Raw genomic sequence first — 27574 nt, forward strand, 5'->3', positions numbered from 1 at the left:
TATTTAACACAATGTACCACTGTGAAATCTAATTTTGTTCAAAATTATTGCCTAAATATTGAAAATACTGAGAGCAACAATGTTAGCAGGCAATGGAATCATATTTAACAAAAAGTACAATATATTATACAAGGACAGGCAGACAGGTATGCAGACAGATTTATTCATATTTACTGTATTATTTACTAGTTAACTGTTGTATGTAACAATAAAGAAGGCATTTGTAATGGAATCTGTTGCATAACATCACTGGGATTCCAGTTTTATAACACTTTCAACATTTTATCATGGACTTGTCTATTCTTATTGCTGTGCAGTTCAAAACTTTTTCAAGTGGTTTAATTTATCATGTTGAAATATGGGGCCAGCATCTGTCCAGAGTCAGGATTTCTCAGTTGAGTATGCTGATGCTTACATCCATCATACTGTAAAACGGGTCCAAAATAAGATTGTAACGTTTTAAAATTTGTGTCTGCTTTATTTTCTGTTGAAATTATTACAAAGCTTTGGGATTTAGCTGACCTACATGTTATGCTTCTGAGTGTTGAGTATAGTCTTTCTCTTTCCTTAGAGGATCACATATATATTTTCAGGAGTTGTACAAACTTACCATAGTAGAGTTGTGTTGTCCAACTCTACTATGTGATTGACAAATTATTCATAGTATGAAAAAAGTGAGTCTAATAAAAATAATCCTTTTTTCTACACGGCTAGGCTTTCATTTGATGGCAAAGTAAGGTATTTCATTTTCGAAGCAATCCTGGTTCCAAAGTAAATATTCATTCTAACTAAAGGCATCCCTTGACTGTACCCTTTCCAAAAAAATAAGCATTGATCCTGCTTTATTGCAGTTTGAAAGAAGGAATCTAAGTAATGACAGATTCTCCAAAATAACCACACTTTTTAATCTTGCCAATGGACCAGCATTTCCTCTGCCATCCTGCCAGAAATGACAGCTCCACACACACTGACTCGGAAATGCCACTTGTATCCAACCCTTTCAGGTTTGGAACTACTTTACTACCAGGTAATGCTCTAAATTGGTAATTTTGATAAATAACTAATTTTGGTAATCAATGCCTTTGGCCTTTATTGATAACTATTTATAGCCAAACTAGGCTGTTATTGCACAACAGCGCTCTCGGAACACGTCACAGAAACTCACTTACATTTATGCTCCACATTTAGAACATGTGAATAAAAATAGCGATTTATTGCAATACAACAAGATCCATACTTTTAAAGAAGAAAACCTTGGGGCCCCATGATAATTTTTAAGTTCATATCTGCTTTTTGCAGAATTACCATTGCTATGTTTTTTTTTTTTTTTTTTTTTTTTTTATTATTGAGATAGTAGAGCCTGTGTTTCTATTTCACATTTTTAGAATCATTTCTGTCACTACATCCTATGCAAAAAGATATTTTGCATAGGATGTAATGCCTCTATGTAATTGCCTCTTCATATGCAGCATAAACCACAATAGCCTTATACTATCCTTCCCCACAGCTGCACTGAAGGCCACTTTATGCTTTTAATGTTATCGGTACATCTGTGTACAGATACCCCAGGTGAGCTACGCCTCTACAGCGCCGGAGCTGAGTGACAACACCCGCTACGACTTCTTCTCCCGTGTGGTGCCTCCTGACACATACCAGGCCCAGGCTATGGTGGACATTGTTAAGGCCATGCGCTGGAACTTTGTCTCCACTGTGGCCTCAGAGGGAAACTACGGAGAGAGCGGAGTTGATGCTTTCATTCAGAAGTCTCGGGAGGACGGTGAGTACACCTGTCCTCATGTGGCATTTTACAACACTTATTTCCTTGACTCAGTGTAGTAAGTCACATTTATAAATTTCTCCAAGAAAAGGAAGAAATCACTTATGCTGTTATTATAATGTAAATATTGGGGTCAAAACCTGTTGGAGAACCAATGGATAAACAGAGATAGCTTTAAAGATATCAAGAAAGTAAAGTATATAGTGTATACTTAAATTTTTGATTAGAGATAGAATCACTCACAAAATATATGGGTTGGTTTGATTCAATGCACTTTTTTTCAATACAATGTTTTCTCTACTAGCATTTGATTTTCAGCTTTATGTGTGAAGGGAGTAAGGGTACTATAATTCTAGAGATATTGTCTGTAAATTATCCACAAAACATAAAACTGAAAAATAAATATTACTAACATCATTAGACTTTGAGGATATAATTACTTTTACAGTGAAAAAAACAGGAAGGTTCATCTTAATTTATATTGCTTTAAGAAAACTAAGGAGCAGAGGCAGAAACTTATTATAGGTGGAGCAAACTGACAGATTACAAATGATGGTCGATTTTAATTAAAGACATAAAGTACTTCAGCTGTCTTAAATATGATTCGGCATCAAACAAACAGAAAGATTCAGATTGTCAAAAAAACAAACAAACAGATGTACTTGGTGTAGATTTCAGATTATTCTCCCAGAAAATTTACAACCATATTAGATTACTCCTGAAAAGGACAAAGAAAGAATAAATAAAAAGACAAGTAATGATTTTACCTTTTTGCAAGGCAGGACATGTGTGTTTGGATGCACCTATTAGAGCATCCATGTATGTGTGTGCTTGCTTGCTTGAAGGCAGCTTTTTCGACAGTACAAAAAGAAGAAACTGCAGTAGAAAAAAGGTTGCAAACTGCTAATCAGGCTCTCAGCTTCCTTTGTCTTTCTGCTTGCTGACCTACTGGTACCCTCTGACCCTTCACAAGGCTACTGGTGTGAAGCCTACAGTGCACACACTGAGCCCGACCATACGCATATATAGCAAACCAAGACAAAGTAAACAAAAGCTTGCATTTTTTAAAGAACAGCTCGATTTCTAAACTCACATCCTAAAAAAGACATATTGTGACAAAATGATAACCCATGTAACATTCTTACTCACAGCTGCCAAACATTTTGAGGAGATATTGCTTTATGTTGTTTGAATGTATAAGTAAGCACATTCTAGCTGTCATATTAATTCTGAAAGAATGTCAAGTCTAAGTCTTTACGTTTAGCTTCTGAAACAGAAGCTTGAAACAACAGTGATGGTGTTCTGCTGTATTTTTTGTATTTTAGGCTCATATGTATTTTCTCTGAATCAAGCCCTGCATGTGGTTTCCCCCTAAATAACATGAAGGGCTGTAAAAAATTTATTTATCCATCACAGATTTCTTCTGTTTTTGCTGCTTCGTCACTGAAATATTTCAGATTATTTAATACATTTTAATATCAGACAGAGATAATATGAGTAAACACAAAAGGCAATTTTCAAATTATGACTCCACTCAATAAGGGAAAGAGCTATCAAAAGCAAACTGGCTCTTTCTGAAAAAAGTAATTGTCTTCTAACTGGAAATATGTCTTTTACATTTTTGTGGAGGAATTTTGTCTAATCAGTCAACAGAACAATTTCCATATCATGTTGGGGATCATCAGAGTGTTTGTTGTGGCTAGCAGTAGTTTTGACCTTGAAGCTTATATATATATATATATATATATATATATATATATATATATATATATATATATATATATATATATTTGTCTAATCAGTCAACAGAACATATATATATATATATATATATATATATATATATATATATATATATATATATATATATATATATATATACATATATTCCAGTCTAACTCTTGTCAAAACAAAGACATTGACCCTAACTGAGGAAAGTGAGGCCTTCAGAGCTTATGTGCTGTTCTGTACTCATCTGTGACATCCCAATTCTTGGTGCACTTTCTGTTCCAAGTTTTCTCCATTTGTGTAATATGATTCCCAAAGGTACATGGCCTGTATCTTTTTCCAGGTTGTTAGAAATCAACTATTTTCTCTTTTTTTTGCATTTTGTTAGATCAGTGTGTGATGTTTTGGTTTTTGAGATATGCTAGCTTTCTTCCTGTTGTCAAATTTATTGTGTTTAAAAGGAATTTTTTATTCTGCCTATTTATGGACAGCAAAAATATGGAATTATATATTTCTGATTATGCTGGGTTGGTTTTGATAACTTTCTTCCCTTTAAGAAAGAACACCACAGTTAAAAAAATCTGTTTTTTATACATACTGTAATTGTCTTTGTTTGGAAAAATATAATAGTCAATCTGACACCTCTAAGTGTGACAAAAAAGCATAAATGTAAGAAATCTATGAGGGTCTAATAGTGTTTCTATAATCAGCTAACTACCACCACAAGAAGAATTAACAAGTAGAATGATTCCATGTCATATATAACACCTCTTATCAGTGATAGACAATAATCTGTATATTAAAAACACGTAACTCCTACACATATTACACAAAGTTAACAATAGGTGTTTTTGGACTCTTCATCCAGTTGCTTTAGGTATATTTACTCATGGGAACTGAAAGAGTTCCCGTGATATTTGAGTTTTGGTTGACTTAGTGTAACTGTAATTAAAAAAATACACTCTAAGATACCCCAGTGATGTCTCAGTCTTGCACTGTGGCTTCCAAAAATAAAAAATTAAAAAAATAAAATAAAATTGGATGATGTTGTTAATCGGCTCAGTCTGTCACTTTGTTCTATTAATCTCTTGGGAACAAGTCTGCTCATGGTTAACCCTTTTATGCATGAATTGTGATCCTTTGTGTCAGGATTTTTTTCCAATTTATTTTTTTATTTTCTTAAGACATAGAAAAAAAAATTGTAAAACAAACAAAATAATTTAATTATTTTCCAGGTGATCAATTGTAATTTTCTCCAAATACAAAGTTATTTGAAAAATACTTGCTTTTTAGGGGTTATATAATGTCACAATATTGTTTTACCTGCAAGAGTCGTCTACAGAAGGAGGAGGGACAGGGTCGGTTGGCATGCTTTATTGTCTGTCGGCCATATTGGATTTAACAAAAATAATTTCTTGCATTTGTAGCTGATGGCCAGAAGTTCAGAATGTATTTTATGATGCATTAATGTCCACTTCAGTGATCTGTGTGCATTTATAACATAAAAATCTACAAGAAGCACAAGAAAACTTTCTTTCTGCATCCCCAGGACTTTATCCAAGTAGGGTAATGAAGACATATGTTCCCTGCAAATTGTTTTAAATATAACTGATCAAATTTGCTTAGTTAATTTCTGTCCTCAAAATGAATATTGCAGGCCTAATGTACTCTTGTGTATTTTAACGAAAAAATCCAATGTCTCCAAATAAAACAATCCAGTTATGTTTCATGTTATCACCTTTGGGGAAGGCATGAAGGCATAAAAACAGGAGGCCTCTTTCTGTCCTTTCCCAACCCAAGAGAGATGGATGATGGAGCATCCCAAAGTTACTTGTACTGAAATACTTTTGGAGCTCCTCTAGCATAGTGGTTTGTAGATCTCGGATAAGCTGGAAGTTGCTGTGTCATTTCTTCTAAAGGAGACCAAAATCACCTTACTTGATCCATCTGAAAGCCATAAACATATCTACAGTATTAGATCCAAGCATCACTTAAAACAAATGAGGCGAGCTATGCTCATAAAATAAGGTATGACCTCATTGAAAATATCTGTTGTAAGGAACGTTACCCAGTAAAAGAGCTTTTGCTCTAAAATATGTCAAAATGGTTCCATCCTTTTTATTAGCTTTATTATTCCAGCCCAGACACCATAATTGGAGGAGGCAGTCATTCGAGGCCTTATGCACCACACTCAGAGGCCCTGACCACGGATATTTTTAAAGTGATATTTTTCTATTCACTTGGGAAAAAAATGTAAATTAGACTTTCTGAAAAAAAGATGAAGTAGCACTTCAAATGTTGTTTTTAGAAAACTTAACTTTTTCTAAGCATGAAGAAAACTTAGAATGTCATGTTTTCTAAGCACTTGATTTTTATTAGCGACAGTCTATCACAAATTAACATGGCAGCAGATAAAAAGATATAACACAAGTTTTGTTGGGATTTCCAGCCAACAAAGCTGTGAGCATAGACAGCATAGACAGAGCTCAGTGTTTGTTTTTAAAATCATTCCTTTAAATATCATCACAGATATACATAAACACGATTTTTAAAAGATTATCAAATTTGCAAAATGTCTTTTTTTTTTCTCAACAAGTCAGCCAATTGTATGCAAACTTGAGGAGAAAACTAAGAAATTAAGCTCATTTTGTGAAATAGCCATGTCAGTTTGGAAAGATTCAAAAAGCAAGGTGAAGTGGTAGAAAGTCTTGTTGATAAGATATAGTGTAGATGTTTATAATATGCGCAAACATCACTCTAGAATACAAAGGAAAGTGTCATTAGCACTTTTAGATGTCTTGTGATATTTTAACAAATAACACTACACCCCTATTTGGAAGGTGTTGAAAACAACAGCAAAATGGACCAAAAACCACCTACTGTTAGATGTAACATTTGTGGGTGATATATTGGACCTCGAATCTTGTTTCTCTGAACTGCAAGGTGCAAAATGTGATACAGGATTACCAGCACATACTATCAGATCTTTGTCGCACTGGCTCAAATAACTCAAAGTGGATTGATAGATCTAAGCCTTTATCAGTGTAAGAACAGTATTTTTTTTTTCTTGTTTGTATCTGGAAGATTTGAAAGTTCCTCTAATGTATGAATACACACAGGGCAAATAAGTTTGTTGTTTCTTGCATTGCTGGTAGTATAGCAGATAGTGTGGACACTCAGAACAACAATTCAAGAAGAAATTGTATTATGACAGGAATATTATGTGATACAGTAAACAAAAATGCTGATTCAGCAACCTTATTGTAATTTTTCTGCCTTGATAACCTTTTGTTGTGGCACTGACAGTTCAGTGGATGCCTGTCTATTCACAGTTCAGTATTCATGGATTCATCTATTCACCAAAAAAATTGCCATTTTGCAGATTTTTTTGTAGAGCTCATCTTAAGCATTCAGACAAAAATATAGCTTTTGAAAATGAAATATTTTGCAATGCTTCATGACGCGCCTTAAGCTGGCGTTTGCAGATCAGCCAATCCAGAAGCCAATCTTGATTAACTGAACCACTACGCTAAAAGAAAACCATGGCTGTTAACGTCTGAAGTAATGAGACAATGGTTTCCATGATGTAAAAAAAAATGCATATTATCATTGATTCAGTATTTCGACTATTATAACAGAAAATCGTAAACATTTTTAATGGCTGTCTCATATATTTGAAGATTTCAGCTATTTGCAATCTGTTGTGGTTTATCTGAGTAGTTGTCAGCCTAAACCTTTATAGTTTCTCTTTCTTCAGTGACCATGGACAATATGCTGATTCTGTAAGCTTTTCTTACTATATGAATAAGAATTTCCTCAGACTTGGAAAAAGCTAAACCCATAGAACTCATCAGATTTTCTTTCTGAGTGGGTAAATGTCTTAAATCAACACTTAACAAATCAAATCAATTTAAAAGGCCCGGAAGACCCTATAGATAATTTTCTACCTATGATTACCTTACAGCTTGAGGTCTTAAGAAAAATCCTAGACTGCACTCTGCTTTGATAGATAAGCAAACTAATCAGTCTGTTACAAAATGCAAATTATTTGAATTATCTTCCATACCAATGACCCCATATGGCCCAGAGTCACCTGTTTGCCATTGTACCAGCAGACTTTTTTCTCAAAGGAGAGATAATAACATATCTGTCCACAGTGTGAGCAAGAAGCAGATGATGAAAGGTAAATATGAATTCCAGGTGGGGTTGTTTTGGTCTTTGCTGGCCTCACTTCCCGATGAGAAAAAAAAGGAATATAATGCTGTGAATTGGTAACCTTCAGTCTTCCTTTTCTTCTTGGAGGTGACCAGTATTTCATCTATAAGGTGTTGTTGCTGAATGCGAAGCCTTCTACCCTGTTTCACTCTCTTAGATAAGATGTAAAATTCAAAGGCAAGCACTAAGAAAGAAATCACATGAAAAAAGACTGTCCATTTGTAAATTAAATTGTACTAAGCAAGACAATTAAAGGATTACAACTTTGCATTTAATGTTTGTTAAAAACATGAGATAAATAATTGTCTGTTCAAGATAAAAGATGTAATATCTCATTGTTCAGACAATGTGAATATTAAAGCAAAATAAAACATTTAAATCGCCTAGAAACCCTTTTTGCTTCTTATTGCTTGATAGTTAACTACCAGCTGGTCATTTGTATCAGTGTAAAATTATAATTACAAAGTTTCATAATAAAAATTGTTAATATGTACAATACAATTTTGTGAAAAAGACAAATCAGGATGAGTCATTTTACCAGATCAATACAAGACTGAAATGTAAATTTGACAAACCAAAATTCCTGAGTTTAATTTCTCCTTTTGTCAGATAATAAATATTTTTATCTTTCTCTCAGAAAAAAATAAGCACAACTCATTTAATGGATATTTTTGTTATTTTGTCTTGTGTGAACTCAACTTTTTTCACCTCTTTCTATGCTTGAGAATGTTAGCACTGTTTTGTGTTGGCAGGGGGCATCCATCCATTTTCGTTCAGAGCTTTAAGACAAATTCTTTCTACTTTCACAATGGCATCTAACATTTGGAAAGGATCCATACATTCTGCGTAGCAAAAGAAAGCTACAAGCCGTGTTCAGGTTGCATCTCTTATAATCTTGATTGATGATGATGATTATCGTCGTCTTCCTGACCTCATTCATGTCAGATTCCAGCAGCCTCCTTATTTCTTCTGTTTCCTTACTCACTCCACTGTGTTCTGGATCACTGACAAAAAACCTTTTGATTAATCCAACAAATTTTAATTAAACAGCCATATTTGAGCTGTCAACTTTCATTTCCATTTAAATCCTTGAGTTAATAAATTTATGAAAGCGAAGTCTAAATTATTATTTTTTGTATTTTTTGATCATGTGTCAATGATACTGATGCAGTGCAGGATTATGGATAGTTAAAAGAAAAGGCAGAGAAGCAATGGTAAAGTCAGCAAATTGGTCATTTTCAAAGGGTGTTTTAGATAAAAATATATATAATTTATATGTCCTCAGAAACAATATTAACATTGGAGGATAAAGTCCTGTGTCACCAAAAGAGTTAGCGGGAAATTCCTTACATAATGTTTGCTCAAGAGCAAGGGACACAGGATGTTTATTTGTTTAATTTCAAAGAAAGCCTTTTGAAAACAACATAGATTCAGAAACAGAAAGCTCTTAATGTTTATCTGGGGTCCACTTCATCCACTCCTACTACTTTAGTATTTATGATTTTTTCTTATTATTTTTTGTGCAACCTTTATGAAAAGCAACTGTGTGGCCAGGCAAGAGTTGGCAGGAGAAGCACATTTTTGACTACAGACAGACCATCTTTGCAAAGATGTTCATTACTATGGAGCTTGCCCCAATAGACATCATTAATCAAGTTAATGAAACTCAATGTCGATAAGAGCCCTAACAAGATTCCCTCACAAACCAATGACCGTCCTGACATTAACAAGAGAATCCTTGCTAATGGAGTAACTGCCACCCCTGTTTGACGCAAAGGATTACAAGCATTAGAAATGGCAGTCAGCATGGAAAAGTACATGCGGGAAATGCAAAACAAAGAAAAAGAAATCAGGGAGCATCAACAATGATGAATTGCTCGAGGCTTGTTATTTGAAGATTCATAAAACAGACAATAGAGAGAGTTGATGTTATTCCTGGTAACAGAAAAAAAAGAAAGAACTCAGTTGGAAGAGCAAAATCATTAAAATGTTGTATTTATCAGATCCTGATGAGTTAATTAAAAGATGATTTTGTTCCATTGATTAGGTGTTGGGATTATGTATTTATCTGGATAATACAGATGATAAAAATACCAGAATACTTTTTCTGATGCATGTGTGCATGCGTTTCCCATCCTCCTCTGCCTGTCTAATGAGGACAGAAAAAGAAATTTCCCAAAACATCAGACATGCCATTCACTGATGCAAGGGTGGAGTTAAGGACCATTTTAAAATTCAGATTAAAACATGCTTGAACTGTTGGTGTTTACACGAGCAAGCTTTTGTGTGAGGGCTAGACAGGGCATGTATTCATTATATTGCACTGATGAATATGACACTCATGGGAATGATGTGACAACACTTGAGCAAACCCAGAGTATGCTTCTGCAGGCGAGGCTTTGGACATGCAGACACATTTTTTTTGATTTGTTCTCAAATTTGATGTCCCAGAGAAACATGAAATATCAGAGTCTTCCTTCACTAAAAGCCAAACAGCCTACAAGGAGATGTAATGGGAAAAAAACAAAACATTGAAAACTCAGCAATTGGTTGAGAGAAAAACATTGCTCCACCCAGAGCACCCTGGGAGGTTTTCGAACATCTGTACTCTAAATGACTGCAGTCACCAAGGGAAGAGATCACAGCACACTCAGCAATGTTCCTCTTTCTATCCATATGGCCTTTTTAATCTCGAGTTCACACCCTGTGCGGTGTGTCGGCCATTTATAGTGTTATTTATTATGTGACACCATATAAACGATCCCTGAGTGCCTCAGATATGTCCTGTTAGAATTTGTTTAAACAGTTACTTGTCATTGCCTAATTGGGCAAAGCTAATAGTTGAGTAATTATCCATCATCTGAAGAATTTTCTCTTGGTAGCTGTTTCCTCTCTGTTGCGGCCATGATGGTCATATATTGCTCTTAATGTAAAGTCAATTTCTCAAAGCAAACACTGCTGCTTGAACTCTGATCTTCAGACGTGCTCAATAGAAATGTGCTGTTCCCCAGCTCAGATTTTCACATGACATTGTTCTGCACCCGTGAATGCAGTGTGGTAAATTCACATAATGACATTTCCCACATGGGGCTTGTACTTTCTGATGTAAGTGTGAAATAATACATATTCAAACAGGGAAGATAATTGGGCAAATTATGTGCGTGAAGATCAAATCAAAAGTACAAAGAAATCCATGGCAATGGATTAGGTTGTGAGGGATGTTGTGTGGGCTTTTGCATTCAATTGTAGCCTGATGTTCTTATGTAAAATTGCACAAACTCAGATGAAAATAGGGTTTTAAATATTAGTGCACTTTTTTCAGGTAATGTTTGCAGGAGGACATTTTTTAGAAAAGATAAGCCACAATTACAGGCAGTGGTGCATGAATCAGATCAAATTATATTAAATGATATTTAGATTGTTTCTAGAAAGAAACACTTTTGTTTAACTCTACTCTGTGGAGATTTTTATTAGAAGTCATGAGAGAATATTTTAAATGGGAGTACTCATGCAACTAATCTGGATTACAATTCTCCCACTAATCCGTACAATTTATTTTCATTATTACATACCGATGTCACTTTTGTCCAAGAGATGAGATTTTCTCAGCTTCTGACATAGAGTTTCTAAATGGCTTAATTCATAATCGTCATTAGAGCAGATTTACATGTCGTATTGTTGTATAAAGACTGAATCAAATAAAAACATCAGAGACTGCTTTCATTTTGAACTACTATAGTGTGGAATGAGTTTGCAGACGCACAATAGACAATGTAAAAGAAGTACAAACATTAAAAAAAAACTTCTCAAATGAACTTATTTGAAGGAGTTTGTGTGTGGGATTGGATATATTAAATGATTAGAAGCTTTAGACAAAAATATCCTTATCTGACTTAATTTGAGGAGGATGGCAATTTAATTTTCTATTGATTGACATAAATATTAAACTTTTTCAGAGATTTTTGTAAAATTAAGTAGAGTGAAACATACCTCCTAGTCCCCTCTACTATCTGCTTGACAGTTTGTGTTTTAAGATATCATCTTTCTCCAACTTTCAGGGTTTGCTAGATGTCTCTCTGTGCAGTCTAGATTTGATAGGAACATCACCAACTTCAGCCAAAGAATGGAACCAACTACCCTGCATATAAAGAAAACAGCAGATCATGAGAAGAAGACAAAACCACAGTCTGTAACCCTGAAAAAGAATATATTCACATCTTTATAATTGTCTTTAATTTCATAAAGCAATAATTATTATATGTTTAATGGATACTATTTTGGGATCTTTTATCTGGCATTATGTTGTCAGAGAGTTTCCATTCTAGTGATATCCTAAATTCACCGGTCTAGCAGAAACTGAGCTCAGCGTTTTAAAAATGTGGTTAATCACAGTTAATTCATGATTTAACAAGGGATGCAATTACCTTCCCTCAGCAGGACAGGTTGCTTAGGATAGCTTTCTTGCCTTAATAAACCACATCAACTGAAAACTGTTTTTTTCTTATTTACAAAGCTATTTTGGCCTGAAGTAAAATTTTGTGTGTTGATCTAAAATATTTAAGTGTCACAAACAAAAAAGACAGGAGGAATTGTGTGAACAAATACTATTTTTCTGCACTATCTATGTCCTCTACTGGAGTATGGAGGCTGTTTTATTTCTGGCCAAGGACCTTGAAGTGCTTATGCTAAAGAAATGGCAGAACCACTCCTGTTTTATTGATGCATGGTGATCACTGCCATGAGGGGGCAAAAATAATGACTTTGGTAGCTAATGAGGCAACATTGGCATAAACCAACCAATGACTGTCAGTGTCAGCCAATCTCCAGGCACAGTATGCTGGAATAACCTTGATAGAGGAAACTGAATTTGATTTAGCAATGGAAAAAAGAGAAATTGGTGACAGTGTGTTTTGAGCAAAATTTCCATACAGTAATAGGCTACACAAGGACTTACAAATAGGTTTCCAATTGTCCCATTAGCCCTAATGAAATAAGCGGAAAATTTGGACTGAGCTAAACATTGAAAGCGGACTGAAGGGAATGTCAGCAGATTTGTAGTTTTTCCAGACCAAATGTGTTTGATTTTCTGACATTGGCTTAGAAAGAGACACTTTAGCCATGAATGAATGTGCTTTGGGTTTCAAGTTTCAATCTATCAAATTTATTTGTAAAGCATATTCCAGCATCAAGGCAGTTCAAAGTGCTTTACATCATAAAAACACAAAAAATTCAGTCATAAACACCACTCGCTAGAAATCTTCTTCAACACAATTATTAAAATACAATAATCTATTCATTGTCGTTTTTCTTGTTTCTGTAGCTGTTAGGGAAGAGTTATATCAATATAGAAAAAGACCTTTGACAGCTTTATAAAAATGGTAAACTGCCCATCAGTCATCAAGCACAAAGGTACTATCATAAAATCTCTTTTGTCCAAATACATTAAAAGGGGACAATTTCAAGGGAGAAGAAAGAAAACAGACACACTTTCTTTGTGTTGCCATTTTAAGTTATATCAAAAATAATCCCTCTATTTTTTCCTGGCATATTTTAAATTCACGATAGAAGTCTGGACGTTTTCAGGCTTCTCTGCAGAAATGCAAATGAGGAAAGCACTGGGTTATTCTCAGGATTTGTTATTGAACTGTTATTGAAGACATTACACTGAAACCCTTATGAAGTTATAAGGGCCTAGGAGAGGGGTTTTAATTTAATTCTGAATAAGGAATAAAGCATGAGCGATTTGCCTGGCAGGAATCACAGGATGGGTTCTTGACACAGTGTCACTTTGACTCAAGGTGTGTCATTTCCATTAGAAATGACAACCAGCTTAACAGTCTGTTGAAAAACAGAAAGGTGGAGGGGAAAAGAGTGGGAGGGATGATATGGAATCAAATTTTAAGGTTGAAAAAACTGAAATGTTTACAAAATGCAAAATGAGAGTTGTTTAATATGCCAGTGGGGAGGAAGATGCCACAAAGCTGAAATTTTGTTTGTCATCTCTTCTATTTTGAGCAAGATTAGTATTAAACTATTTGTCCTCTAAATGCAGTGCACTGATAGTAGTGCACAGTATGTGAGGATTTCCTTGGATTTTGTCTATCCTGTGTGATGAAACCTTATCAGAAAACAGATGCTCTCTGGGAATCTTGTTTCCTAGTCGAAACATAAACCTTAACATCCACACCGTACCCAGCTGTATCTTATTTTTCTCACTTTTGTGCATATTCTATCAGGCTGGTTTGGTGCCAGTTGATACATAGGCAACTTAGTTATCAGAAATGCATTTTTGCTGGGTCAGAGTAATATTCTTTCATGGCTCATGATGTGTGTTTTAAGATCTGAAAATAATTTAAGTATTGCACTTTTTCTTATGCTGATTGTTCTGTGGAAAATAGTTGGAGTCAGTTGTGTTTCAGCCAGTTATTTAGGAGTACATATGTTGGATCAGTGGCATTTTTGCATTAATAACACAGAGAGCGAGATCTTTCTTTTTGTGCCCCCTTTATGCAAAGAACATGCTTATAGAAAAACAAGAACTTATAGATGTGTACCTTATTAAAATAAAAATCCAAAAAGCTATTGTTCTGTTTGATACTTGTCTTATAGTTCTTTGATAATTCAGCTATACATGTAAGCATTTTGGATTATAAACGAGAGATGATTAATGTGATTCAATTTCTTAAAACACAACAAAAAATTACCAATGAAATTCCACTTTAATACCAGCTTGGATCAGATATTAACAATAGTGTCACTTGGTCTATTTTCCCTACAGCATTTGCTTTTTCTTATTAGAACTTTTGTGGCCTCAGGCGGGCCATCCTGGACAGAAAGCCATGTTGCCTATATCAAAACACACTATTATGTGAGATTTTGTGGGGCAGGTGGATTGCCAGACCACTGATTTGTGGCACATCAAGATCCCTAAATTGTTTTAACTGATATTTCTCTGTTTTTTTCTTTATGTAACCTTACAAGTTAAGTTGTGCCACATGATTTTTGACATTATCCTGATCAGCCCATGTATTCACAAAATTAAGTCACACACTTTTTCCTGTTGTATTGATCCAGTTTTCCACATTCGGCACACTTTGTGAATGGATTAAGCTACCAGACAAACAAGGAAAATGTGATGTTCCAACATCAGCAGGGGTGATCGATGGCAGAGACAGAGCAGGTCCACAGTTTCAATGGCTGTGTTTACTGAGGCAATGCAATGGATCAAGGGGGGCAACTGGGATAGTAGGGGCAAACTGGAATCAATAAAGCTGCTATAATCATTTACAAAGTTTATTAATGATGTTGCCTGAAGCTGCCAAAGAGAGTAACACTTGCATTTAGGCAAAAAAGAAAACAAAAAAACAAACACTAGCATTTATGGACCTTGCTTTCTATCAATCACTACAGTCTACATTGCTTTCAGCAATGGTCTGGCTACCTTCACTCAGCACACATAAACACCTCCCTCAATCATGTAATGAATGGCATCAATTATATGGCCAAGCTGCCAAGATATACAAATGATGCAGAATGGCTCAAAGTCTAAGGGCTACCAAAAGTGACGATGCAAGTCTCAGTTTAATTCACTTTCTTTCACACGGCTTCGAGCTGCAGCTCAATAGAGTTTTCATGAATTTTAAAAGGTATTTCTTTCTGTTCATGACTGACAACAGCATCAGTCACACAGGATACAGCCATAAGGCAGCTAGCGTTTTCCACCAACAGGTGCAGCCTATGCTCATGGTATTCAAAAGATTTCCCTTTGGTAAAAAAGCTCTCCAACTCAGAGCCAAAGAACGTGTCATCTGCTCCCCAAGACAGCAGTGAAAAACACACAGTGTCTTTCAAGACACTTGAATTGTTTCTGCCGGATGTGGCAGCTCTGAAGAATAACATTTCTCTTCAGTCAAATATTGTGGTTGTGCAGCACAAATGAACAAATCCACTTTTTCTGACTGTCAAAAAACACTCTTGAGTACATGAAATGAGTGAAGAGAAAGATGTAGTGGTCTGATATGCTGCTTGATAGTTGAGAGCTTACTATCTGAGTTTGCTATTAACATGGAGAAACACAGATGATTAAAATATGTCTGGACTGAGTGTAGTTCTATTTACAGTTATTGACCTGAAGGCCAATGTGAACTTGTAATTTATTAGCGAAAGAAGATAGCTGAAACCCATAGAAAAAAACATAAAGTGACATTGAGACTCAAATCATGGGCATTGAGCATAAGTATACTCAGACTGTTCTGCAGCATTGTTTCCCACTCTTAAGCCTTTAAAAAAAGATTAGATCCAAAGGTACAACACCATGGTCATGAGATCTGCATATTGAAACAGATCTTACATACAATTTTAGTCCAGTTTGACATTGTCTCCTTCACTGAACAAATTAAACAGTCCAGGAAAACTCAAAAATACTAAAATAAAACACATAATATTGCTATCTTTTGTTTGTTGTCATTCTATCGGGAGAAAAGGATGAAATAAATCAGTGTTACAACAATGAGTATCCAAATCAGCAGTCACCAAATCAACATCTAGAAATTATTTATGTAACCCATCGGACTATATATCATACACATACTACAAATAGCATTTACAAAAAAACAACAAACGAAAAAACAACAGTAGAACCCCCGAATTTAAAAAAAAAATCTACAAATCTTTGATTCATGAATATTTCATAGAAGACAGATGTCCTTTAGATGAATCAAAGCAGTGCTAGTCATTGTTTGTTCTTTTTTTCTTCAAAGGTTCTTTGCAAAAGAATTTGTAGAAAATGAACAAGTGCTCTCCATAGATTTCCTCAGACGACTTGAAATATAGAGAAGAAAGAAAAGTGTTTCATCTCCATCTGTTTCGTACTGGTAGGCTGCATGGTAATGAACGCTAAGTTGTATCTAGAAAAACAAACAAAAAATAACATGACTTGAATTTCGCTACTGTAAATTAAGTAATTTATGTAGTAATCAAATTGATTCAGAGTTTGAGATATGGCTCTGCAGTTCTACACAGACTTCTGAAAATCAAAATTTATGCCCATAAGGAAAGAGACAACTAAAGAAGTGGAACAAGCTGGACCGCATTAAGAAATTATCTTTCCAGTTCAGATCAGGCTTGTTGTAGGTCAGTGCACCCAGCAGCAAAGGGTACACTTTACTGGTACAGAGGAAAATTGTCTCAATTAAATAGACTAAGGTAGATGCACACATCATAGAACGTTATTCAGTGAGAAATAATGCAGTGCGAAAGAGGAAAGTTTCAACAAATGTGTGGAAAAATGTACAGTATGTGCAGAAACAACAATATGCAAAAGTGGTAGATGACATTCTTGCCATTGCCCTCAGTTTCTGTATTGGAATACCGCTGAAATTCAGTAGTAATTGAAGAATAATATAAAATATCTGAATAAAAAACCTATAGAAAAATAAATATGTTTATGAATTTACTAGACACAAAGAAACATTCTGTAGGCATGAGATTTACAGGTTGGTTTTCATAGTAATAGAATTTTTCCAGAGGTTCAGTCACCTTGAAGCCTTCAATCAAATATTAAAACCAACACAAGAAGCACAAACATAATTATCCTCACCCAAAGAGTGAGAGGCCATGTTTCCCACCACACCACCCTGTTTTCTAGGCTTTCTAAATAACACTTTCTCAGCATGAAAAATTAAAAATATGCAAAATGGCGTTGGCTGGTAATTAAAAATGAAAAGGATGTCAGTGCATGAATAATAAAAACACTAAACAAATGATTCATTACAATGAACCGAAGGTCAGACTTTGAAAGAGACATATAATAAGACATTTGTTTGTGCACAACGTTGAGGTTTGTTGACATTTTGTAAGACAAAAGAAACATGCAGAATCAAGTATGTTGTTTTGCCAAAGAAAAAAAAGAGAGGGTTTGTAAAAATATATATCACTGTCGCTGTGCATTCTTCTCATCTCGCTTCTTTGATAAAGAAAAAATGGTTTGGTATAGCAGTGCACTTAACATCACAGGCTTTATGACAATATTTTTCTTTGGTACACACTGAACACAGAATCCCACAATCCAGCTTCAGGGGTTGTTCTGGTGAGCAATAACACATTCCTGTAATGGTGTCACTCAAACAGAATTAGAATTTATATGGGCAATGGTTTATTTTGTAAATGAAAACCACTAAGACTGATTGTAGACTGTCACCAATAAAAAAAATAAAATAAAATATTGAGGACATGTTCAGAATGATAACAGCAAGAAAATGTCGTTTAATTCACATGACTCATTATGTGAATTAAGTTGACAAGATGCTTTCAGTTTCACATAAAAGGGCGCAATGATGTCATTGCCCTATAGTATTGAAACACCAGGCATGAAACCTTATGATGAATTGCCGTTTCTCTTTGATTGGTGGTAAAATAATTCTCAGAAAAATTATTCCTAAATAATTTTTCATACTATATGAAACATACATATTTTTGCTAGTGTTGCTGTGCTTAAAATACTAGTAGTTGAAAAAAGACAATAGTACTTTTTTTTTTCAAGATAACTTGGTTTTTATTTTATTTTTTTTAAGTGTCTTAAAATCATTATGATTTGAAACTTTTTATCAAATCTTATTTCAGGGGTGTAGTGAGAAAGTTAAAGTAAAACAACCCACTGGCATTAAAACATTACTATGTGAAGTTCTTGTCACTGCTACAGAGTTGATAATAAGTAAGAAGAGTTAAGCTAAAGTTGGAACAGATTTGGCCACATTAAGACATGTTTGGGTTTTGTCCCTGTTCATACTAATTCTGGTCAAAAGTATGTGTAGCTCTTTCATAAAATTGCAGAAAACAATATCATCACTGCTCCACATCTCTGTCTTCAGCTCCTTTTCCAAGATGTCAAGGTTTTGTCATCACGATTAAAAATGCTTTGCTTCGCTAAAGGCTCGAGGGCTTAGTTTTCTTCAGTGAAAATCTGATAAATCAAATTTCTTTAATAACTGTATTAAAAAAAATAGAACAACTGAGATGTAGAAGAGTCATATAGAATATGTGAATATTTAAAAGTGAAATACACATTCTACCTGTTCAATCTGCTGAAATGTGTTTAAGGTCTGCCCTGCATTTTTAGCTTGTTGTGTGAATTATCTGTTCTTATTGATTGCTTCTAATAGTATGATCATTATTGATTGCATGTTTTTCTGCTTCATCATCTCATATATTTACTTTCTGATTTATCTTGTAACAAGATAAATATATATATCTTGTATATATCTTATATGTATCTTGTACTATTTATCTGAAAATTTTGAAATAAAGTATTGAAAAAAAGAAAGTAGATTTTTGAAAATACAATAATGAAAGAGGTAAAAATGCATTCATTGAATATACTGAGGCAATAAAACTCAGTCAGCACACAAGGAGACAAATGGATAAAAGGACTAAAATCGGCATCACATACAAGAATCACTAAAACACGTAAATTGATAATGGCAGTAAAATCCTTTTTCCCATGATCATCATTATTCTGATTATTTTGCTGATTACCATAACACACATCATAACAAAATAAACAAAAAACATTTATAGAGTGCAGCTTTCTATCAGTAATGCAGATAAAATTACCCTTTTAATTAAAAATGCCTCGTTTCACAGCTGAGCATTTGGCAATTTGCTAAGTTCACAGTTGTCTGTGCTCTAGGGCAAAGAAACACGACTGGTGTTTCATGTTCTGCTACTAACACCAAATGACAGAGAAACCGATATACACATAAACACACATGAATAGATCAGCTGTGGATCACCTATTGATGAATATAGTCACTAACTTTACATTTTTTCTGCTGAAAAAGTTGAATGTAATCAAATATTGATCACTGGATGCAGTAACCTTAAAATAACAGTAGTTTTAAAAATCCCATTAGAAACAACATGCTTTCTGCAGTCCAGAAATATGCTAGACAATAACGATTAAAAAAAAATAATTTGATTTTATTAAGTTTAGCTAATCCTACAGAGTGGATGAGATCTCTGATGAATGGAACATTCCTCCAAAATAGCTCATCCCCAGGGCTGGATAGCTCTCAATAGATGAACCAGGCAGCATACACAACAAAATCTTGTAAACAACTCCCACACTTGACAGTTAGTTCTCTGCTGCTCCATATTTTAAGATTTATGAATATGATGCAAATGTGTTCAATTTCTTTGTGTCGTTTCTGCCCAGACTCATGTTCATTCTTGCAGAGCAAAACAGAAACGACAAATTACCAAAACAGTTTCCTTTACTGATTTTGCTTTGTGTGCCCAGCAGACAAGGCTTTAGCACAATTTTAATTTGGAAATCATATTTCTCTTAAGTTCTTACTCAACTGTGTCCACTTGTGTCATTTTGTATAAATCAAACAAACCACCCTCAACATGAAATCCTCTCATAAGCTGATGGGAAAACTGACACATCAATCAGTCAGTGGGAAAATGAAAGCAACAGCTGCTTCCACTGTAGTGTTTCATGGGCTTTTTAATTGGTGGGTAGGTGATAATGGAAATTGGACAGAGGACATTCATTCTCTGGTCAAAGCTCTCTTTAGGACAGAAGCAATCTAAGGGCAGAAAGCAGACAACTGGAGACTAAGGAGGTTTTAAAAGAAGCGGGTGGGCATTTTATTTAGTCACTTTGAAAACACTGGTATTTCCCACATCAACCCTGTAATTGAATTTGTCTTTTACTGTTATGCAGATATTTCTTTTACTTCTCCTTCTGTGCTGGATTCAATTTGCACAAAAGAAACTTGAGCTTGATTCCTACCATCCAGTATAATGAAGAGGAAAATTTATTTAAACGTCTAAAATTGTGACTTTACAGCTCTTTCAACAAGGCCTCACGGTTTAAAGGTTAGATTCTTCTCTTTGAAAACCTCAGTGCTCCTGAGCAATAAGTCCTTGTATAGATAGAATATGATGCTCAGCAACAATCCTCAAAAGCTGCTTTGAATTATTTCTCATGAGTGCTTCTTCTATTGTTTAATTTTCTCTCTCTACGAAGTACAAAAATCTATCACATACATCGAAGCACTTTATGCAAGCCAGTGGTCGATGAAACATCTAATTGTTCCTCTGTGCTAAAAAAGAAAAAAAACTAACCAGTCTAGCCAAATTTGTGAATGAGTCTTTTGTGATCCAACAGGGTAAATTTATGAAGTCTTGGCAGCCTGTGAAGACCCATTACCTAATCATTGTCAGGCTGTCACTTCCAGATGACCTCCTCTCCATAGAAACACAGAAAGGAGCATTACAGTGAAATTCCAAAACAGTGTGGGGCTGCCTCCTCCACTGCGTCCTCCATATGGTGCCTCAACTTTATTTTTCTTTTTAATTAATACCTTTTGAAGGTAAGCAGCACCCTGCTTTTTGCAGAGGGCAGAACAAAAGTGTGGAAAAACCAGTCTCTGGAGGAGGTTGAGACTGTTCAGATAATCAGGGTGAGTTTGACAGAAAAAGAAAACACTGTGTAGAACAAAGTAATTGTTCACAATGTAAGAAGTGATGATTTTAATGAACATATTGTTCCTTTATGTTCATGCAGACAGGGGGTCATATTCAACAATAAGTAAAAGTTAAAACATATAATCCTTTATTCCTGATATTTAAGTCTTCATACCTTAATTTTTCCTTCTATATACTTAACCCAAAACATCCAGACTAACAGCATAAAAACTGCATACATGTATTAATGACTGCTCTTTCCCTCTTAAAGAAAATCATTACACTACCAAGTGAGGTTCTTTGAAATTCAAAATGTCATTAAATATTTAATAAGCCATTAAATACCCCTGAAATAAAATTTAATCAGAGATTTTGCTTACACACAAAAAATAATACAATCTTTGCTTGCAAATCAATTTAATTTAGAGTACCTCGCAAAGGTTTGTGTGTCCTTGAACACACAAACACAAACTTTCAGTTAGCCAACAAAAATGTTCTTACCATAGACTCTTACTTATATGTAACTCTGGACTCTGACCAGGAGAGGCTACCATATTGTAGGCAATATGGTAGCCCGTCACCTTTTCATGTTGTTTTTGCAACCTTTAAACAGTCCTTACATTCAGACTTTTGTATTTCTTGGTACAAATTCCTAATTACTTTGACCAAACTTCTTACTTCTGAAAAACAACATCCCCACAAGGTGATGATGTCACCATCATGCTTCTTAATGGGAATTGATATGCTTAATAGTTATATGAAGCATTAGATTTCTGCTAGAAACTAAATGTTGCACATTGACCAAAGAGGTTCAAATTTGGTCTCATTTGGCCATTAGCACCTTACTGGAGAATTTCATGTTTAATTTGTCCCCTGCATGACATTTGGTCTGGCATAGAGAACATCATTTGCTCCAAACTGCATTACCTTTGAACTTCAATAAGCAGTGTGTTTTGTCCTCCACCATTCTACATAGCTCAGATGTGTGGGGTGCACTACCTCTAAGTTGTGGACCTCTGCAGTTCTTCCAGTTAAGGTTATCATAGGCCGCTTGGTTGCTTCTTCTATCAAGGCTTTGTCGGTGAAGTCCATTTACTAATCTGGTGATTTGTGATGCAATTGGGTGTTCTTGTTTCTTAAGAGGTATCGGGTTAAAAAGGGAGCCATGAATATTTGCACAATCATTTGTCTATTCCATTCAACTATCAGATTATAGCAGTAAGAAAAGCTGCTTCATTTAATTTCGTTTCATCACAGAGAACCACTTCAAATTTTTAAATTAGTCATCACAAGACCGTGAATCTCATTTAGCAGCTTCCTGTCACCTGTCTAACCTCTCCTTTAGTTTGGGTGCTGATGTAGCCATTTGTAATAACCAAGGCCTTAAGGATCAGCTGGTCAGACCCATGAGAAAATAGGTGGTAGATTTTGCCTCAGAGTTGATGATTAGCATCTTTCCTCAAGCTGAGCACAAAGCCTGTCTATTTGAGCTGATTGGGTTAAGCCTAGTGATGTCAGTTCTAAGGGAAAATGGCTAATGGCATTCTGTATATTATTTTGGGACAAATAGCTTTATTTTTATTTCTTCAAATCAAACAACCACCTGCAGTTACACAAGAACAGGTATTGCTGAGAGAAGTCTGACTAAAACAGGATGATATCATTTGTTCTAAACAATCAATTCTACAGAAAATCAGATGATCAACTGTTTACTTCTTGAAGAATTACAATCTCAATGATAGATGTAGTGTTGCCCTGGAAGGCTCTTTTGTAATTTTTCAGAGTATCAGCATTGGCAAACTATGCTTGAAAATTCAGTCAGTTTGGTGGCAGTGAACTATGGCACTATTACAAAGTCAATTAGGTACGCTCCAGTCTGCTGGACTCCTATTGTAAGGGTACAGTGTGTGTGGACTAAGCGGTGCCTAAGGCGCCTGTGGTTTGTAGTTAGAGAAGGGAGGTCAGGCAGAAGTCAATTGTTTTGATTGAAGCTGGGCTTCAGCTTTAAAGGTGAAAATAACATGGAAGCTATTACGCTGCCATGTAGCATTTTAATGTCACGCACTTTCAGTGAGTGATTACAGTGACATGCCTGTGTCAGTCCATTTTGTAGTGGGATGTCTGGGATGATATAGTATATTTGAAAGGTGTCTTATGGTTGACCTGGAGGAGGGCTCTAATTAAATTCACTTTCTTTTATGTAAATTTGATATGGCATTCCCTACCTCCTTCCTGTTTTGCTCATCCTTTAAAAGGAGATTCATTGTGACACTGTGATTTGGTGTTTAAAACCACTGCAATGATTAGTTTGATGCAAATTAAAGGTCAGCCTTCTAAGCAGACAAGTTTTGACATCTGCAATGCTGTGGTCCACTCTTAACATGAAGCTTTTATGAAGGCTTCTTTTACATTTTGACTGTTATTAGTGCAAACAAAGCATAGATTTGCTTAGATATATTTCTTAGAACATATTCAGTGTCATAATTGGGATTCTGACCAAATTTCTTTCAAACTTTAAGATTCATAGAATGATTATTTATTCATCCGTTTTACTGTTCGCCATTGTACCGTTAAACTAAAATGGAAAGGATGCAAAACAAATCAACAGTCCTCTCTCAACACCTCACTGCAGATGACAGCAGAACATAATAGAAATATAGCACTTCCAATATACAGCAGAGCAGTGACCGTTCAAAATGTGCCTCTTTTAAATGAACTGATCAGGGATTGGAGAGTGAGTGATTTAAGCCAGTTGTTCCTGGAGGAATGGAATATGCTGGCAATGATGGCTGAAGTTTCAACATTTATATTGAATGAATCAACATACGTCTTAGAATTGAGACCACAATTGATATTAAATAATTTAAATAATAACCACAAAAATATAAAAAATAAAATAAAATAAAAGGATTGACCAAGGGGCAGGGATAACTGTACCTCAACCAGGGCTGTTGCTGGTTTTGATAAAATCAGAACATTGCTATTAACCACAGAGTTTAAAATTAAACATCATTCTTAGAAGGAAGTTAAGTTGTATAACTTTTCTCCAGTGCAAGGAATGTTGATTAAATACATTATTACATACATACCATTATAAAAACATACACATTTATTTAATGAATGAGTCACTAAATAAAAATAGAAACAAAAATCCCAACAAATACATAACCTCAGTTGTTTTCTTGCAAACAAAACGGGATTATTGTGGATTATGATATGCCATCTATCTTTTACATGAAAATAAAAGCTGATTATGAAAATGACACGCCATCTTGAATAACCAAAAACATAAATCCATGCTGTAGTTTTTGACCAATCCATGTTTTTAAACAATAACATATTCATATAATACCCTGTACAATTTATTTATAAGGTTCAAAGTAAGCTTGCAAATGCCCATTATTTCTCCTAAAAAACATGACAATAATAAAGATTTGGTGCATGGAACAATTGGTTTGGTTTACCTGGATCAGAAATACAATACAAAGAGCACAAAGAGCAATATTTTTAATCTGTTACTGTATTCTAATTATTCCCGCTTTTTCTGAATTGAGTACTGGTCAGCAGTAGTATAAACAAGCGCAAAACATTTTCTCAAACTAATTTGGTTGAATCCAGAGTCTCATTGGGAATTAACTACTTATTGCTTTGCCTTTGGTATATTTTTTATTTCAAATATTTATTGCTGCATGCAGAATACAAGCCACATTTTTATAGATTTCATGAAAAATAATTTTTTCTTGCCCTGATGTTGGTTTTGTAGATTGCACATTATGCAAAAGTCAGAATTAATTTCAATTTGTGTTGGCTGACTGGTACTTGACTCATTCTTTCCCACTGAATTTATGAGAATGTGTTAATACGACGTTGAAGATAAGCTCTCCCTTACATACTTCAGAACAGCAAAAAAAGAAGCAGCCTTTTGGAATCCAAAGCAAAAAAAGGAAATCAAGATGGCATGTGGCACATGTTAATTATTTACTTGAGTGGTTCCACACTCTCAACTCACAATAAAACATGAGTGGTGAACTAATAACAGAGGGAAAATGTACAATTAGGAAAGTTGGTGGAGCAGAAAAAAAACAACAAATTGTGTTCTCAGGCCTAATACTTTTGTATTCTGTTGGTTGAACTGAACATGAACTGAGAATTGCCAAATTATAGCATATTACTATATAAAACAATGTCCAATTTACAATAAGTAATGAAATATATACCTGTATAATATAAACATTTTTACTTCTTATCTTCCTGATTTCTGAGACTCAAAAAGAACTATAGATATTATATTATTGAAACATGGATGCAAAGATAGAATTTTAAATAATTTCATTTATATAATAAAAATCTTTCCAATCACCAAACAGAAAACTTGACTGTTTTAAACTTCAGCAAAAAAAAAAAAAAAAAAACAAAAAAAAACCCCTTAAAAATTATGACTCTGGACCTCTAAGTTCTTTTAATTTTGAACGTAGAGCCACCTATGAACTTTGGTGACTTTTCAGCTTTTCACATTTCATTTGTAAAAGCAAAGTACATCTCCTGGGAACATTATGATAGTGAATAGTTCAAACATTTCCTTTTAAATGTCAAACTCACAACTGCTAGATCATAAGTCTCCACACATCGTGATCCTATCCAGTGGTGACCTCCATTAAATCACTCTGTTATCCTCAATTATCCAGCAATAGCTGATTATTACAGGTAATTTAGGACTATTTATATTCACTCTGAGAACATCCGTGACTTTCTTGTTTTTTCGTGGAATAACTTAACTTACAGACAAAGAGGTCTCTACAGAGCACTTAACAAGAGAGCTACAGCGAAGGAATTAAAAAGCTGTTTGAGATTAGCAGGACTGCAGCTGATTTTTATGAATTATGTCTTAAAGACCCTCTCCCAACTATTTTTTTCACAATAAAACAAATTGAAATGAATGTGAACAATAAGATAAACACATATCTAAACATTTAGGACTTTGTACAGAGAAAATGATGTTTATTTACCAGAAAAAAATTAGGGCACTTTATGCTTCCTTATTCTTTTAACATATTTTATGGGATACTGATTTTATTTTCCAGCAGGTCATGGCACCAGCTTACAGTGCCAAAAGTTTTTAGTGACAACAGTGTTACTGTGTTTGATAAGTCACTAAACTTGCCCAAGTTTAGTGGCTCACTAAACTCCCACTTAGAGGATCTATGGAATACTGTCAAGCAAAAGATGAGACCCACCAGAGCCAACTCTGCACATGACCTGAAGGCCACTGAAGCAATCTGGGCTTGAATTGGTACAGGCTGGTCACTTGCATGTAATTCGTGCAAAAGGGGGCCCAGCCAACTTATTTATTCGATTACTAAAACATTTGTTTACAACAGCCCTACTTTTTACATTTATTTAAGTTGCAGTGTAAGATGTAATGTACTGATTTAGTACATTACAGTAAATTTGTAACGTCAACTGCATGACTTCTGAGCTGATATTTCTCAAATTGGAGGAAACACAAGGCATTAAATGTGCAGCAAAAAATATGATCAGACAAATCAAACCCTCAAAAAAGAGTCTATTGTACTCTTGTGCTGGTGTTTCCCACACAACTGCCCTAAATGTGGCATTTTGTTGTGTATAAGCTGTTAAAAGGTGTTTAACAATTTTTGTAGAGCAGCTGCAATGTAATTGCAGTAATTTCTATTTCTAAGAGGCCTTGAAAATAGAAAAACAATTTCCAACAAAAAGATTGCTCAGAAGAGACACAAGCAATAAAAATTAGGGAGCAAACTTAACCTAAGCAGTTTCAATTACATTCTGTTGGAAAGGCCTAAATATATTATTATACTGCTGGCTTTGATTGCGACGCTTTATTCAAGTTTATATGATTGGGGATATAAAAGCTGAGAGAAAAGGCGATAAGAAACACATCTCATAATATAGAAAAGTGTTGGCAATGTTGCCTAAGGCCAAAATGTGACTTCAGTTTTTGTAGATTTGGGACATTTTTAAACAGTTGATCTGTCATTAAATGATGTGAAATGTATATCTTTTCAGAAATTTTCTGTTGGATCGGTTTGTAGATGAATTGCCTCCTCTTAAATTGTAAATATATAATTTCTTTTTCTATTCGCATACTTCAAATGGACAGAAATGAAACATTTGCTGTTTGCTGGTATTCCGAAATTCAGCTCATTTATGTGCATGTTTTATTCTTTCTGGAAGGCAGCACATTGGATAGATATGTGTAAAAACAAAGAGGTTAGAGATAAGACGGCTCATCCTTTCTCACAAAGACAGACACCCTCACTGTGCCGGGGCTCGCACTGCTGCAGGTATTTGTCTATTGGTTTCCATTAATTCCAAGGAAAAGAAGGACATGGTAAATATAAAGTC

The 27574-nt window shown here is 34.7% G+C and overlaps 1 protein-coding gene across 3 annotated transcripts in view; it reads left to right on the top strand.

Moving 5' to 3' along the window:
- LOC129372864 (metabotropic glutamate receptor 4-like) overlaps positions 1–27574 on the top strand; it is a 173117-nt gene that overhangs the window by 97279 nt on the left and 48264 nt on the right. For all 3 annotated transcript variants that reach the window (XM_055050403.1, XM_055050405.1, XM_055050402.1), the window contains one exon: positions 1561–1777. In XM_055050403.1, the coding sequence (XP_054906378.1) occupies positions 1561–1777 (217 nt within the window). The remainder of the gene's footprint in view (positions 1–1560; positions 1778–27574) is intronic.

Source organism: Poeciliopsis prolifica, unplaced genomic scaffold (assembly GCF_027474105.1).
Source record: "Poeciliopsis prolifica strain line A6 unplaced genomic scaffold, Auburn_PproV2 SCAFFOLD030, whole genome shotgun sequence".
NCBI classification, from domain to species: Eukaryota; Metazoa; Chordata; class Actinopteri; order Cyprinodontiformes; family Poeciliidae; genus Poeciliopsis; species Poeciliopsis prolifica.